Below are 17,438 nucleotides of genomic sequence, written 5' to 3' on the forward strand. Positions count from 1 at the left end.
TTTGGCCCGGCCTCGCAATTACGCCACGTGGCAAAAAACAAGTAGCTCGGCACTTGAAGCAACGTACCTAGGGTGCAAACACCAAAGGGAAGAAACCAGCAGTCCGAGCTCCCCTCGAGGAGACCGAACTCCCTTCGAGGAACCCAAACTCCCTACGAGGAGCCCGAACTCCCTTCGAGGAGCCCGAACTCCCTAAGAGAAGCCCGACCTCCCTACTAAGAGCTCGAACTCCCTACGAGGAGCCCGAACTCTCCCTTTGGCCTGAGCCACACAAAGCAGTGACCCGAACTGGCCCGCCTCATGGCAGTTCGGGACACTCCCCTATCTGAACTCAAGACTTCACCTCGCACACCGCTCCAGCACTTCGCCTCCAGAGCATCGAACTGGACAAACCACACCGTACCTGACACCGAGGGAGTCCGTATCCAGGGGCGCCGCACCTGACTGACTTGGGATCTGACGCTTGACGGCCGCACTTCAACGGCCACCTGCCACCGTCACTTGCCACCGCCATCTCCAGTTACAGAGACGGCTCTAACAAAAAGAGCAGTGATGGTTCTGCCTCAACAGAAGGTGATGACACCCGAACTGGCAGAAGCACGAAAGTAATCGTACCCAACCTGACAGAAGTCTAGGAGTGAGTGCGCGAGGTGGTTATAAAAGGCTCTCCACCCCTTAAAGAAGAGGTATGCAAACTTTGCGCTATCTGGTTTTATCTTGCCTTTGAAGGATTCTAACTTGGGCTTCGGAGCCTTTACACCAGGTTCCCCCCGGAGCTTCCTCATCTTCTCAATTTCAGGTTCCCTGCTACTCAGTTCAGAGGCAAGGTCGTTGACAGCTAAGACCGGCCGGATTGCGCACCATCAGGATACATCTCTAATATTTTATAATAATCATATTAAAGAAAAATAAGTGAGATAAATAATAATTATTTTTTATTGATTATGAAAATAGAATATAAAATTTAAAACAGATAAAAAAATGAAAATGAAATATATACATATAGATAGATAGATAGATAGATAGATAGATAGATAAAGTTAAGGAATTAGACCAAAGTTCACATTTTGAAGAAAACAATTGAAACACCTCTTTAAGTTGGGGGGTCAGATTGGTCGGTTCGTTTCGTTGAAGCACTCTGGGCTTACTGAATGCCAATTCGCATGCCGACGGGCCTTTACTTGATGAAAGGGCTCCGTATGCACTAACGTATGGGATGGAGCCCATCCTCCCATACAAAATTCAGATTCCATCTTTAAGAGTACAGCTCGATAAAGACCTCCCAATAGATAAACGATGAGAAGCCTTGCTAGTACATAAATGCTAGCACATAAAGACCTCCCAATATATATATGTATGTTTTGGTGGCTGATCAACAACTCAACCTTTTGGGTTAAATGTGTCAATTTTTGATATATCATAATTGAATATAAAAATTAAAAGAAGATAAAATATTAAAAATTGTAAAAAAAATATTTGAACACATCTCCAATATAATATAATATATTTATCATATTAAACAAAAATATATATAATAAATAAGAAATATTTTTATGCACATAAAAATATAAAAAAGATCATAGAAAAATTTGGACACATTATTATTTGTCTGTCAGATGCAAATCATGTATACACTTACTAGTACTTCCAAAAAACTGCATCAAGAAACATCTTTGTATTAGCCAAATAAGTGGCAGACAAGAGTCCATCACGAACAAATAGCGAAATAAAGTAAAGAAAATGAAAACATGAGGGGTCCATGCAAGAGTGTGGATGTTATTCGTCCCAAATTCCATTTATTCATATATTTTAATGAAGACCATATGATGAGTTTGTGTTGCTAACTTTGTTTAATAATACATTCATGGATAAAGAATAACCTTTGAATTGAATAACATGGTGATATAGCCAAGCCAATCCAGTTAACTTTGGGATGAAGAAAGAGACTGGACTGACATGAAACAAAATTGATGAATTGATTTAACATAGCTGGACCAGCTTAGAGATGAAGTGGATTCCATATTCTTCCTCTTTGAGACAATTTGAAAATAGAGATCAACTAAGCACCACTTCTAAGTCACTTTGCCGACTTGACTTTGCTGCTGTATCCACCACATTCCCATTCTCATTTTCTTCCCTGGCAACTTGGCTCTTTATATGCCACAAGCAGTATCCATGCACAGGCAAAGAAGTTTCACATACATAGAGGAAATAATTAGGGATGTCAATGGCTTGAGTTCGGAAAAGGTTTTGTAAATTTTAAACCTATCCATCTCCCTAATCCTCCTAATCCGTATCCATCCCAAAACTTATATTGAGTTGGACTTAATTTTGAGAATCTAAATCCTTTTCATACATGAAAATGTAAAACCCTTCCCAATCCTACTTTCCTTATATTCAAGGTGGGTGAATTGGGTTTAGAATCTACATCTAATTTTTTTATTATTATTTTTTATATATAAGTAATAAATAAATAAAATAATACAAACAAATAACAAAAATTTTAAATTATTTGAATAAAACATATAAAAAACACATAAACTATTAATTATCCTTCACATAAAATTCAAAATATTATTAAATTCAACACCTAATATATAAAGTTTATATGCTTTTATACAATATACGGATTGGGAGGGTCAGATTTAACCTAATGCCATACCCTACTAATACTTATACAGATCTTGAAATCCCAAAACCCGACCTAATTCAAAAAACCAAAGAAAACTGCTTCACTGGATAAGGTGGAAACTGCCATCGCTAACGATAATGTTTGACGAAGCCAATTCAACGCTAGTCCTTCTGTCCAAGAGCAGCAAGATGCAAATGGGGTCCATTCGGTTTAATTAATTTGGCTCAAAAACAGGCAAAAAGAAAATTGATTTGTCACTGCATCAAGCAATTAATTTCATGGGATTATGCAGGTTGAACCATCTAATTCAATACTTGTGTCTGGTTCTTTGATCCGTTTCCGTTCAACATTTGTATCGAACCAGAAGATTAAGGGAGATCGATTTCAATCAGGACAAACCTGTGTCCACTCCGTTCTCTTTTGATATCTTTCATTGAGAATATCTACCAATGAAATAAAATACATAAATGCAGAAATATTCTCAACGCAAGAAAGCAAAGGCTGCTCTAACGGGATTTGGCCTGACTGAAGCCGATTCCAGAATAAGGTATGGTGTTCTAAACATTGGCATTTGACAAGAGATTCAATTCAGCATCACGGAGATGTAGAGTAGTAAAACCTAGATGCTGGCACAGTTATCTATGATGTGTGGCGTAAGACTTCGTAAGAACCCTACTGTAACCTGAAATGGACCACCTTACAATACATGGTCCCGTGCTCGTGCTAGGCTTCCAACCCCAACGACCAGGACGATCCTCTAAAGAGATAATACATATAAAAATTTATAACAAGGAGCTTGTTTGATACTATGGTCATTTATTGAAGAAACCTTTTGAATGAGATTTGTCTTGAAATATGAGAAAATTAATTGTTATATGTTTATTACTGTTATTCGATAGTTAGGTGATATTAAATAGTTTTTGGAATAAGCCCTGTCGAAAAAAAAATGGCCATAAAAGGTGCAATCCTACTTCTGAGTATTTTTTAGGGTTACACAGGATCAATAGGATGGAGGGAGGTTTTGAAGAATGAACATTAGATGATTACAAGGGACTTATTTACTGATGGACCTGGCACTCTACATTGATGGATTCGGGTCAGATGGTTAGAATGTGGATCATTTTAGGATCCAAATCCGATAATTCAGGAACAGCCAGCCTTCTCCATTTCTTAATTCTGACCCACCCTAGAGCCCTAGAGTGAACAAAGTTAACATGGTGGTCGGGTTAGATGGGTCCCACAACCATTCGAATAGGTCCAATATCAACATAAATTAGGCCCGAATTTAAGGAGAGAAGATAACATAAAATTCCGCCCTTAGAAAGTGAAAAACCACCCTGTGGATAGATCACTAACAAGTCTCTGCCTCGAAACTTGAAAGGCCCGTCCTGTCTGCTCTCCACTCTCCTCAATCCATACTCCCTCTGCGCCTGATGATCCTACTCTTGAAGAGTCAACTGCCGAGATCTGCCACGTGTAAACCTTAATCCATGCATGTGCACCACATAATAACGCATATCTTATACTCTTAGTACAACAAACTACCAAAATACTTAAAATAATAAAATCTGAAAAAAATAAGGTCAAAAGGAAGCAAAAGAAAATCCAATGGGCTGGACTCGGCTCGGCTGGACTGAATCAGTCGATCCGTCAAGAATTGATAGATGACCCAGCTGAGCCAGAACCCACCACCTGTCTCCATCATAAGTCGACAACTCTCCAACATAATAATAATACTTATTTATAATAATATTACTATATTACAATATTCCTCACATCATTTCCCGTTTATATTATTTAATTATTTTATATAGTGTATAAAATTTCCCCAACCTGCCAACCAGGCCCCTCTCTCTCTCTCTGCCCTTCTTCTAATGATAGTAATGGAGGAAGAAGAGATATCAGCGACGGAGAAGGAGAAGATGGAATACACGAACACAGCACATCACACAAGGATTCCAGCCGGTCTAAGTGGAGAAGAATTCGAGGAATTAAAGCCAGTCATCTACCACCACCATACGTATCGTATCTGTACGGGTAAATGTTCATCTCTACTCGCTCAACGGATACAAGCTCCCATCGACACGGTCTGGTCCATAGTTCGTCGATTCGATAAGCCGCAGACCTACAAGCATTTCATCAAGAGCTGCTTCCTTAAAGAAGGATCCCAGCAGTACCCCACCACCGTCGGATGCTTGAGAGAGGTAAACGTTATATCCGGGCTTCCGGCGGCGACCAGTACGGAGAGGTTGGATATTCTGGACGACGAGAGACACGTCACTGGGTTCAGCATCATCGGCGGGGAGCACCGGTTGAAGAACTACCGGTCGGTGACGACGGTGAATGAGTGTAAAGGGGGCGACGGGAGGATCCGGACCGTTGTTTTGGAGTCGTACGTTGTGGATGTGCCGGAGGGGAATACGGACGATGACACTCGTATGTTTGCCGATACGGTGGTGAAATTGAATCTGCAGAAGCTGGCGTCGGTGACCGAAGGGTTAGCTCGTGATGCGAATAGAAGAAACTCAGGTGCGTGAAAAATGAAAAAATCAAAAGAACAATAAGTCGAATAGTTTCCCACGTCTTTCTTTTCTTGCCTCGAAAATTACCGAAAGCTGCCTCTTTTGGTCTTCTTTTGGTGATGAACTGATGAAGGTTCCATTAAAATGGCCGGAATGCCCTAAACATTATCTAAAATGTAATACTTTGTTGATTCGAACAAGTTAGGGGCATTGTTGTTGAATGATCACATGTTCCCATGAAGAAAACAAACGAGAGGTTTCTTTTTTCTTTTTTCTTTTTTTTTTTTTGTTTTTGCTTTCTTTGGTAATTTTCTTTCTTACTTTTTTTTTTGGAATTTTTGGTTCATATTTTTGTGATTTTGATTATGTCTGAATGAGATGAGAAAAGTTAGGTTGAGAGTTATTTTGGAAATGGGATACAATTTCTCATAGCTCATCTATTTTTGATAGGCAAATCACAAATGGGCTACACAACAGGGGCCCGGCCAGCCCACCCCAAACCTCTAAACCCGTCCAAGGTCCAACCCCGGTGAAGGCAGAACTCGATCCCAGGTCTCTGCTACAACCAGCTAGAGACAAGCTAGCTACCACCATTCACTCGTACCTCCTTACCTCCCTGTGAGTACTGTTCTCTTTTTCTATTTCAATTTGTCATTTTGTGTGAAATTCCAAGCTGGGGAGTTTCCAACTCCCAACTTCCCAAGTCTTTCCGGGTAGGCGACAGTTCTAATGTGGAGCCTGCAGAATGCCAAGATTGCCCTTAATGGAAGAGAAGTATGGAACCATGGAAGGAATGAGAAAGAATGGTAGAGGGGAGAGAGATTGGGGTCTCTGGAATTACTTGCTCTCAGAGTAGAGAGTGTCAATTGTTACCAAAATAAATAAACAAACAAACAAATAAATAAATAAATAATGAGGGTGTCAATTACTTTTATTTTTATTTTTGTAAAAATAGAGATTTCCATGTAATAACTGTTCAATTCGAAATTTGGACTTATGATTTTGACCCATCAGCTTGGCACACTGCAAATGTTAATTCCATTTTCCAAAGGGGGAATTCTGCATTCATTTGATAACTCAAGGAAGTTTTCAAGAGATGCCAATGTGATAAGGAATCTTTTCTACTCTCCAGGATTATGATTCATGTTTTATCAACAGGGCTTTACTCTTTTTGCGTGGAATAGCATTTTCTATGTTTAATTCTGAGGGTGGGATGGTGTTGGACTCGTGGTGACTGTCCATTCTAAATTTCTAATGTTGGGATTGAGGGTCTACCCCAAGAGCTGGACGGTGGCCCATAGATAAGTTGATGCTGTTGCTTATAACTTTGTATTACCATGATCTATTGGATGACCTACAGGGGACTCGTTCTCCTGGTCAATGAAAATAATAGTTAATAGTGTGTAATTAATGTACAGCTAATACAAACAAACTAAGCGAGTAAGCGCGCGCGTTTGCACGTCATATCTTTTATCAGTTAATCCATATCTATGTGGTGGGCCGTGGGCCGTAGGCCAGCCAGTCTGTGCGTGAATAATTTTGTAGCTCGCTCCGATGATAATAGGGTAAATTTGTGGTGTCGGAAATACATGATACAGGAGGAGCTTTGAACCTTTGACCCAATTATTTATGAATACGGATACAGGTTGTTTGGTTGTAGGTTTTTACGGTATAAAAGTAAGCCCCTAATAATAATTAAAGGATTTAAAAAATTGTGGAGGCAAACGAGTCAACACTTGAAACTCGAAAGGATTGTCCAATCTCCAACAAATATAGACTATAGAGTGGTCAGGCTTCAGGTGGAATCTGAAATCTCAATGTTTATGTGGATAGCACATGCACATCTACTCTCTTGACCTCCAATTAAACACGAAGAGATGAGTGATGACGGAGTGTGCTTTACTTTTAATTTATTCATTGAACGACTAGGGTGTCATGAAAAGGAAAGGTAGAGTATAGACATGCAAGTTGCCAACTTGCCAAGTTGCACGTTAATTATTAATGGAAGAAAAGTAAGGACAGACGTTGAAGAAAAGTAGAGAGAGAAAGATTTTTTATTTTTTTTTCTTGGTGTAAGTATATTTTGTTGTTTACCATGACTGTGATAGCAATGAAGGCACTAATAAATATCTGCGATAAGTTCACAATTCAGGATAAATTTGAAATTTGTGATAAATTTAAAGTCATTACAGACTTTCAATGAATTTAAAGTCATAATGGACCTATGATGAGTTTAAGGGCAGTAGGAACCTACATAAAAATTAGAATTAAGTAGGACACCATGCTATTTCAATATAGGATACATGAGAATCTTGAGAGAGATCTCACAAGACACGTGACGAACTCTTAGCAGTATTCTCTTAACAATTAACACCGAATTAAAGATCATTTTTTCAAATAGGAATCAAATCCTTTTGACTCATTCCCTTTAGAATCTTGGGATCTCTCTCTATAAAATGAGGTATGAATTATAAGAAGATACAATTCTGTCAATAGAAACTCGTAACCTATCCTTACTCCCAGTGTTCCTTCATCCTTCAAAAAAACCACCACATTTAACCTTATCACACTTGGTTCATGATCATAATACAAGGTGTAATAATCCATCCCCAACCCTTGTGGTAGATGAATTTGATCCCGATTCTCCGCTACAATCAGCTGGATATCTCCTACAACTGAACCACTATTAATAATCTGTAATCAATTGGTACCAAACAGGGAAGAATAAAAAAAAAACTACAAAATCGAGGTTTAATTAGAGAGGAAAACCGACTGGTGGGTTGTCACATAATCTTTGCTTTCTTTGTCCATGTTTATTTGTATTTTTCATTTCCTTCAAAAGGAAAGGAGTGGCCGCAAAGTTTGAAAATCAATAAACAAGGAGGCATTTAGTGATAGACCTGCCTTTTTGTGGATGCCACATATAATCTCTCTCTCCCCACTGGCCGGCTGCTGATAAGTGATGACCAAGTTATTTGTAGGCACCTATATGAAGTGTTGGTCCACAACAACAAACACCTGATCCATCCATGTAATGTCTAAGAAGGATGGATTCGAGCTGAGCTGAATCAAATATCTGGTTATTTAAGTTAGGCTTGCTAGAAAAATATGAGGTTTAAGTTTAAAATCAAGTTCAAACATCTTTTCAAGCTAGTGACCTGGGTTCAATTATGAGTCAAGTTTTTAAAAAATATAAAAAAAAAATTATTTATTAATATACATATAAAACAATCAAAATATTATATATAATATAAGTTTGATTAGACTTGTGAGCTTTAACGAACGGAGTTTCATTGGGTTCAAGTTCAGCTTAAATCTTAATTTAGAATATCAAGTCAAGCTCAAAAATATCTAGTAAAAAACTTGATTTGTGTCCACCCCTATTGTCAATCATCTCCTTTTAAAGGAATTCTATACGGTGTAAAGGTGATTAATTGAAGGGAGCTCTCTAATTGAGCTCCCATTCATGAAAAATAAAAGCAGCTCTATTTGTTTGCAGTGTTAAAATCTGAAGCAGATAGAAATTTTGTATCTAATTTAACTTTGCATCTGCCAAAAAAAATTTAACTTTGCATCAATTATGGTTTATTCCTACATGATACAAATTTTGTATTTTTCTCTCATTTACAATTCCTAGCAGTGTAAATTTTACATCTCAAAAAACCAATTTTACAAATTTTACATCTCACATTTCGTGCATAAACCACCTCTTACAGAATCAGACCCACAATGACCTGACCCTGTTTCAGCGTTATCAAATGCTACCAAATTAGACAGAATATTTTAATATTTATACATTAATCATCTGTGACATCATGTTGATATTATTCTTTGAACGCAAAAGAAGTTGGATCAGATGTGCAGTGATTGAAATGCCCAATTATTCTTTATTAGAAAATTTATCTTTGGCGTGTAGTCAGGCTATCTAACTTTGCTTCGATCTTAAACCTATTTATTATTAGCAATGCTTTCAAAATCAGATTCAAGATGGGATCAGGTCATGTCTTAGCCAAGGCCATGCATCTAATCTGGCATCAACCAGATTTATTAATTATATATATTCTGAGTTCTTTTACCTGCTACAAACAAATGATTAAATTAAAGGAGATTGGAGATTGTAAGGAAATCAATGTTACGTACAGACTAACAGACTAGGCACAAGCATTGAAAAGGAAGTTCGTTTGGTCGAATCCAGCTTCAAGTCAAATGAAACCACAAATAAGCTGAAAAATCAGAGAATGTTAACAAGAAAAGAAATACGTTAGAGCTGCTTTGCTGTTAGACACCCTATGCATATATACTTTACCTTATAAACTAAATCATATATAATTAATACGTCATGGCTAAACCTGTTCATGGGCCGGGTGGCCCGACGGGCCGGCCCGGCCCGGCCCGACCCCCAGATGGGCTTGAACAGGCTTTTTGGCCTGCGGGCTTAACCTCAGGCCAAAAAGCCCGGCCCGCATAAAATTCGAGCGGGTTCGGGCTTTGCCAAAATAGCCTGGCCCGAGCCCAGCCCGGCCCGACCTATAGTTAAACCTAAGTAAACCCGGCCTAACCTATAGTTAAACCTAAATAAAAACCCTATGTGATGTCCATTTGAATAAATTTTTTAATTTGAGAATGTTGTTGATTCACTTGTAGATCCATTGTTCATTTAAATAAAGGAAAAAAAAAAACATCTAAATTAAAATAGAAAATGTCCATTTGAATAGGGAAAAATTCGAATTTCTTTTATTAGGTCGGGCTTTGGGCTCGGGCTCGGGATTCGGGCTTTTTATCCGCACCGGGCTCGGGCCCAAGTTGTAGGCCCGTTGGTCGGGCTGGGCTCGGGCTCGGGCCTAACATTTTTCTGTTAATAAAGAGTCAAAGCCCGGCCCGGCCCGGCCCATGAACAGGTCTAGTCTTGGTCACCTCGTTTATAGAACAAACGGTAAAATTTTCGTTAAATTATAATATTTTTATTTTTGAAATTAAAAAATTGTAAAAGTGAGAAAAAGAGAGGGAACCAAAGTCTCTTGAGATTTGCCGCTTTGGACATTGAAAGAAAACTTCATTAAACCAAAGTGCTATCCGCCATTAACGATATCACAGAACACCATCTTCTTCAACATTCAGTTATATAGGGGCGAAGCTTGCCATCCGTGCTTTAAATAATATATGTAGCTTCATGTTGGATAGTTCTACAAGAGATTCTCCTGAATTATCCTCAAATGATGGAGGGCCAGCACGGGACCCACGGAACCAACCGGCGCCAGCTCAAGATTAGAAGATAGACTCCTTATGCCAACCGACCTCGGATGATGGTGGACATCGGACGGTGGGCATTGAAGGCATTAACATCGGACGACAAGTCATGCTTCCTACTTATTTTATAAGTCTGAATTACTTGGTTATTTTACTCTACGAGTCTACCAATGTCTATTATAAATACTTCTGTTTATGAGTTTTAATAACACACAAGAATTTCTTTATTCACTTCTCTCTCTTCTAAGGTTCTACGCCTTGTTCTTTTTGTGAGGCTTCAAGTTCGAAGCCGACTCGATCGTTCGGGTGCTTGTATAGGTAGCCCGGTCGAGTGCGTCACGTTGCATCAGGTGGTATCAGAGCGGGAGTTCGCCCAGTCAGATGGCCAATCAAGATGGTAGCAGTCGCAACCAACCCCGTGACGGAGATCAGGGGTTACAAGCTGTTTGGAGAGCAATCGAAGAGCAGTGTACAGCCACTAGTAACATTGAGCAACAGTTGGCAGAGATAGCTAGACAACTATGGACTTTGTTACGAGAGGATGTTCCAAGGAATAGGGATCACACATTGCACCAAGCTGGAGGAGACGACCACGGTAGACCAATCATCGATCCTATACCTAGGAACCCTATTCTTGATGATGATAGCGACGACGAGCTAGAATTCGGCGTTGCTCCAGTTATTCCCGGTGATGGTAGAACCGGTATGAATTGGCGAAATCCCGGCAATTTTAATCACTGTCGGAATAATGATGAATTTAAACTCAAGGTGGATATTCCTACTTTTAGTGGAGATCTAGATATAGAGGGACTTCTAGATTGGATCGTCGAGGTCGACCGTTTCTTCGAGTACATGGAGATCCCGGAAGAAAGAATGGTGAAATTAGTAGCTTTTCGATTGAAGGGAGGAGCATCTGTCTGGTGGGAACGAATGATGGAGACTTGGATCAGAGAAGGAAGAGGTCCAGTTCGAACATGGAGGCGTATGAAGCAATTAATAAGAGGTGGGTTTTTACCTCCTGATTATGAGCAGTATATGTTTGAGTCATATCAACGGTGTGCGCAGGGAACAAGAAGCATGAACGAGTACACCTCAGAATTTCTGAGATTGGCTGAACGGAACCAGTTATCAGAAAGTGACAATCAATAGGTAGCCCGTTATCTGAGTGGTCTGAGACCTGCTATCCGAGACAAGATTGGCGTCCAGATGGTTCTGAGTGTGCAGGAAGCAAGGAACTTAGCTTTGAAGGCTGAGTTAATGTTCCAAGAAAGACCCGAGCCGATAACTATCGACGATATAGTGGGAGCAACAATAGGCCGACAGCAGTCGACAAGGGCAAGCCAACCCAAGGAGTACAACCCTCCCACCCACCGAGTCTAGCCAACACCAGTAAGGCCGCCACGGGAGGAAACACTCGAGGTAATACTACAAACCCTCCTAAAGCCATTAATCCCTATGCAAAACCTGTTCCTTTTAAGTGCTTCAAGTGCAATGAAGTGGGGCATAGGTCTAGTGACTGTCCCAGAAGAAAGGCAGTTAACATGGTGGAGAGGGATGAGGAAGAAGTGTGTGACGATGAAGTATATTGTGGACCCGATGGGGAGGACGAAGAAGGTACCTATGAGCATGAGGAATACGCGTGTGTAGTGAGGAAACTAATGCTATCTCAAAGAAGCAAAGATACCACACAACGACACCGACTGTTTTGCACCAGGTGTACTGTACAAGGTAAGCTATTTGAATTAATTATTGATAGCGGTAATCAAGAAAATATTATCTGCAGGGATGTGGTACAGAAACTGCAACTACTTCCTGAGAGACACCCGAACCCTTACACGATTGGGTGGATCAAGGAAGTCGGGGGCGTACGTGTGGAGGAACGCTGCAAGGTTCCATTCTCTATTGGTAAGTACACTGATGAGGTTTATTGTGATATTGTAGATATGAATGCTTCCCATATTTTGCTTGGTAGGCCTTGGCAGTTTGATGCAGATGCCAAGCACCTGGGTACAAAGAACACATACCAGCTCGAGAAAGAGGGTGTGCGCTATACACTATTGCACATCATCACTCTGAGTTTGTAAGAGAATGTAAGGATACCCGCGAGGTCCACTTGCTAGTGGTAAAGGGAAAAAGCGTGAGTGAATCACTGGGGGAGGACAAAATCCCAATGAAAGTGCAAGGATTACTCGACGAGTTTCATGACGTAGTTCCTGACGAGTTATCCAGCATGCGAGATATCTAGCATCACATTGATTTTGTTCCTGTTGCTAGCCTACCTAATCTGCCACACTACAGGATGAGCCCTAAAGAGAATGAGATTTTACGGGAGAAGGTAGAAGAATTGTTAAGAAATGGTCATATCTAGGTCAGCATGAGTCCATGTGCAGTACCAGCATTATTAACACCTAAGAAAGATGGGAGTTGGAGGATGTGTGTCGACAACAGAGCAATCAACAAAATCACTATTGGCTACAAGTTTCCCATTCCCAAGCTGGATGACATGCTCGATCAACTTGATGGGGCCGTGGTCTTTTCCAAAATCGATCTCAGGAGTGGTTACCATCAGATCGGAATTCGTCCTGGAGATGAATGAAAGACAGCTTTCAAGGCCAGAGATGGATTGTTCAAATGGTTAGTCATGCCTTTTGGACTAACTAACGCACCCAGCACTTTCATGAGACTGATGAATCATGTACTACGCCCTTTCATTGGTAAATTTCTTGTGGTATATTTTGATAATATCTTGATTTACAGCAAATCTGTCGATGAGCACATAGGACATATCCGAGAGGTATTGAGTGCATTAAGGGAGAACAAACTATATGCTAATCTAAAGAAGTGTACTTTTATGAGCGATAGTTTGTTGTTCTTGGGTTTCATAATAAGCAAGGACGGAATTAAGGTGGATGAGGAGAAAGTGCGACCCATTAGGGAGTGGCCAATCCCAACGAACGTCATAGACGTAAGGCATTTTCATGGGTTAGCAACTTTCTATAGGCGGTTTATCAAACACTTTAGTAGCATTGTAGCCCCTATCACTGAGTGTTTGAAAAAGAGTGAGTTTCAATGGGGAGAAGAACAAGAGCAAAGTTTTGCTCTCATCAAAGAGAAGTTGTGCACCGCTCTTGTCTTAGCACTGCCAAGCTTTGACAAATTATTTGAGGTTGAGTGTGATGCTAGTGGAGTCGGCATAGGGGCCGTGTTATCACAAGAAAAGAGACCAGTTGCCTTCTTCACTGAAAAGCTATGCGAAGCCAGGAAGAAATGGTCCACTTATGATAAAGAATTTTATGTTGTCGTAAGAGCATTAAAGACCTGGGAACACTATTTGATTGCTAAAGAATTTGTCCTCTACACCGACTATCAAGCTCTTAAGTATTTAATTAAGCAAAAACAGTTGAGGAGTGATCTGCATGCAAGGTGATATGCTATTATTGATAAATTCCTATACAAAATTGTGTATAAGGCTGGGCAACAGAACACGGTGGTCGATGCTTTGAGCAGGCATGTGGCCCTCATCAAGACTCTTAGTATCAAAATTGTGGGCTTTGAATGTTTGAAAGATCTGTACGCCCAGGATGAAGATTTTAAGCAGGTTTGGGAAAAATGCATGAATCGACAACCAGCGGGTGATTTCTACGTACATGATGGCTTTCTTATGATGGGGGACCGACTATGTTCCTTGCATCTCCCTCTGCGAAAAAATCATTAGGGATTTGCATGGAGGCGGCTTAACAGGACACCTCAGGAGGGACAAGACGATTGAGGCTGTCAAGGGGCATTACTACTGGCCTAAATTAAGAAGAGATGTGACCACTATCGTGAGTAGGTGCTACATATGTCAAACGGCTAAGGGTCAAACCCAGAATACTGGCCTCTACATGCCTTAACCTGTTCCTACTGCGATTTGGGAAGACTTGTCTATGGATTTCGTGCTAGGCTTACCGAAGACTCCAAGAAACATGGACTCTGTCTTTGTGGTGGTTGATCGGTTCTCCAAAATGGCACATTTCGTCCCATGCAAGAAGACCGCGGATGCAACAGTGACAGTCAAACTATTTTTTAGAGAAATTGTCTGTTTACATGGGGTACCTAAGATCATCACGTCGGACCGAGATACGAGGTTCCTAAGTCACTTCTGGATGACCTTGTGGAGACTATTTGACTCATCATTAAATTTTAGCAGTACAGCTCATCTGCAGACAGATGGACAGACGGAAGTGGTAAATCGAACTCTAGGTAACTTGATCCGTAGTATTTGCAGAGAGAGACCGAAGTAGTGGGACTTTGCCATAGCGCAAGCAGAGTTCGCCTACAACAACGTAGTTCATAGGTCTACAGGTAGATCACCATTTTCTATTGTGTATAAGAAAGTACTTAACCATGCGTTGGACTTGGTGAAGCTACCCAGGGTACCAGGCCTTAGTACTTTAGCAGAGCAGTTAGCTGGACAGATCGAGTCAGTACAGGAGGAAGTATAGCAGAAACTTCAAAGGACCAATGCAAAGTATAAACTTGCAGCTGACAGGCATCGCAGGTACTAGGTGTTTGACGTCGGTGATGAAGTCATGGTGTTCTTAAGGAAGGAACGCATACCCGTTGGGAAACATAACAAGCTACAGCCTTGAAAGTACGGCCCATACAAGATTATTAAGAAGATCAATGACAATGCTTACGTAGTGGACTTGCCGGATCACATGGGTATTTCCAAAACATTTATGTTGCTGATCTTCATCGTTATTTGTCGGAAGCAACGCTTGCCTATCCTGATCATAACTCGAGGTCGAGTTCTTTCCAAGTGGGGGAGAATGATGGAGGGTCAGTGTGGAACCCACCGAACCAATCAGCGCCAACTCAAGATTAGAAGGACAGACTCCTTATGCCAACCGACCTCGGATGATGGTGGACATCGGATGGTGGGCATCGAAGGCATTGACATCAGACGACAAGTCACGTTTCCTACTTGTTTTACAAGTCTGAATTACTTAATTATTTTACTCTACGAGTCTACCAATGTCTATTATAAATACTTCTGTTTATGAGCTTTAATAACACACAAGAATTTCTTTATTCACTTCTCTCTCATCTAAGGCTCTACGCCTAGTTCTTTTTGTGAGGCTTCAAGTCCGAAGCCGACTCAATCGTCAGGGTGCTTGTATAGTTAGCCCAATCGAGTGCGTCACGCTGCGTCATCAAATCTCAGACATGGTTGACGAGGGCTGGAGCGAGATTTGGGAGGAATTCCCACACTTACCTCCCCATTCTTCTTCGTTTTTACATGAACCGTTTGAACAGTTCAATCACTCGGGTTAACACTTCGCTGATCAAATCAATGTTCTCTTTGCAAAAATCCAGTTTTGGGGAAACCGAAACCGGTCTGGTCCGGTTTTGAAAACCATATTTCCAAAAGTTTCACTGTGAAGATTTAAGTAGATTTTCCACCCCTAGCTTAAGCATGGAAAAAAAAGGCCTCCCGCAAATTGTTAATGGTGGATAGTATTATGCTTTTATGGCGTTTTTGTTTATAGTCCAAAGTCAGGAAGCCTGAAAAGACTTGGGTGGTTTCTCTCTATTTGTTTTTCCTTTTAACTTTTTTTTTGAGTTTTAAAAATAAAAATATTGTAAGTTAACGGAAGTTTGATCGTTTGATACTTAACGGAACAGTTAAGGTTTGACTTGGGGTTTCAGTCTTTGAACATGGGGCGAACAAGGGAAGAATAATTGGGGGAAGAGTGTAGACGGCGGAGTTGGCTGGTTTAGTTTTGAAAAATGGAGGAGAGGAGATAAGGGATTGAAGGTGAGTTTGCGTGAGAGGGCTGCCACGATGTTGTGAAAAAAGTGTGATCAGTAGGACAGCTACTGCTTACACATAGAAAAAGAGAGGGAATGGTGGACACAAAGCGAGTGAGAATTACCTTTAAATATAAAAAGATGCAAGGGAGGACTTAACCCGCTTTGCCCTAAACTTGAAGCTACAAAAGCTCTCCCTAACCAACTCACTAAGCCTTGTTATAAGAGTTTTGACAAATATTTTTGTGGCATAAGTTGCATAGACTAAGAGGTATGGTTTTGTTTTTGAAAACAAAAACAAATGCCACGTCAGTTATATAAATTTGCTGACATGGCAGTTATTTTTGTTTTCAATAACCCAAACCATGCATCTTGTCTAGCACCCCTTGATTATTCTATAATTGAATTAAAGAAACTCTTTGGATTGCTAACTTTAGGAATTAAAAAAAAAAAAAAACAAATGAAAGTATAAATACCTCGAAAATAGATTTTATATTATGGATATTTCTGTGATAACAAGACAAACACCTTCACCGATTATGTTCTGGCATTGAGTGAAACAATATTCATCAAAGCTTATGCACTAGAGCACAGGGATATATAATGAAAGAAAATGTAAAAAAAACTCCTTTAGGTTCTTTTTCTATATAGGTAAGACTCAAGCGCTATAATATTTTTGTAAAAAAAAAAAAAAACCATAATGGTTACAGTGGTATATGGTGAACTCTTGCTCTAAATTATTAATGTGAAAATGAGAGATTCTGTTTCACATATTGTATGACGAGAGGGTATGGAAACAATAGAAGTGGGAAATAAATCTTAATCCGATATGGGCAGTTTAAAGACAACAACGTCGTTGTAGTATAGTGGTGAGTATTCCCGCCTGTCACGCGGGTGACCCGGGTTCGATCCCCGGCAACGGCGTTCGTTTTCAAGTATTGGGAATTGATCAGGGGATTATTCAGTTCTAAATATTTTCTTAGCATATATTTCTTGTAGGTATCTTCAAAAGTAAAAAAAGCTAATGCTTCTCCCTCTCGTTTCAAAAATTCTTTCGGCATCTTTTTGAAACATTCATAGGAACAAGGTTCAAAATTTTGTTTCTTATCGATTCTATTAAGCGAAAGTTAAATAATAGAAATGCATAAGAGTTTATAATTGTTTTATAATTTAATTTTGAAATAATAAAAAATTATTTATGTTTTATATACTATTTTTAATATTTTTTTGTAATACAAAAATAA

The 17,438-nt window shown here is 39.9% G+C and overlaps 1 protein-coding gene and 1 non-coding gene across 3 annotated transcripts; both read left to right on the forward strand.

Moving 5' to 3' along the window:
* The first annotated feature begins 4,455 nt into the window (after positions 1-4,455).
* On the forward strand, positions 4,456-6,500 carry LOC104608779 (abscisic acid receptor PYR1-like). Of its 2 annotated transcripts, none has more exons than XM_010274863.3 (2): positions 4,456-5,161; positions 6,313-6,500. In XM_010274863.3, exons 1-2 carry the CDS (start codon positions 4,507-4,509, stop codon positions 6,336-6,338), a joined length of 681 nt encoding a protein of 226 aa, XP_010273165.1. In that variant the 5' UTR covers positions 4,456-4,506; the 3' UTR covers positions 6,339-6,500. The 2 variants fall into 2 exon arrangements, with proteins under 2 accessions (XP_010273165.1, XP_010273164.1); XM_010274862.3 differs by lacking the exon at positions 6,313-6,500 and adding an exon at positions 5,605-6,162.
* Positions 6,501-17,046: 10,546 nt separating this feature from the next.
* TRNAD-GUC (transfer RNA aspartic acid (anticodon GUC)) lies at positions 17,047-17,118 on the forward strand. Its single transcript has one exon. It is a non-coding gene; the product is annotated as a tRNA-Asp (tRNA).
* The last annotated feature ends 320 nt before the right edge of the window (positions 17,119-17,438 follow it).

The sequence above is a fragment of the Nelumbo nucifera genome, chromosome 6 (assembly GCF_055504915.1).
Source record: "Nelumbo nucifera cultivar China Antique chromosome 6, China Antique-T2T, whole genome shotgun sequence".
Classification (NCBI taxonomy): domain Eukaryota; kingdom Viridiplantae; phylum Streptophyta; class Magnoliopsida; order Proteales; family Nelumbonaceae; genus Nelumbo; species Nelumbo nucifera.

Excerpts from the sequence above, each read along its gene's own strand:
- LOC104608779 (XM_010274862.3), top strand. The coding sequence starts at position 4,507 with ATGATAGTAATGGAGGAAGAAGAGATATCAGCGACGGAGAAGGAGAAG. Across the intron at positions 5,162-5,604 it reads TGCGAATAGAAGAAACTCAG|GCAAATCACAAATGGGCTAC; the intron begins GTGCGTGAAAAA and ends TATTTTTGATAG.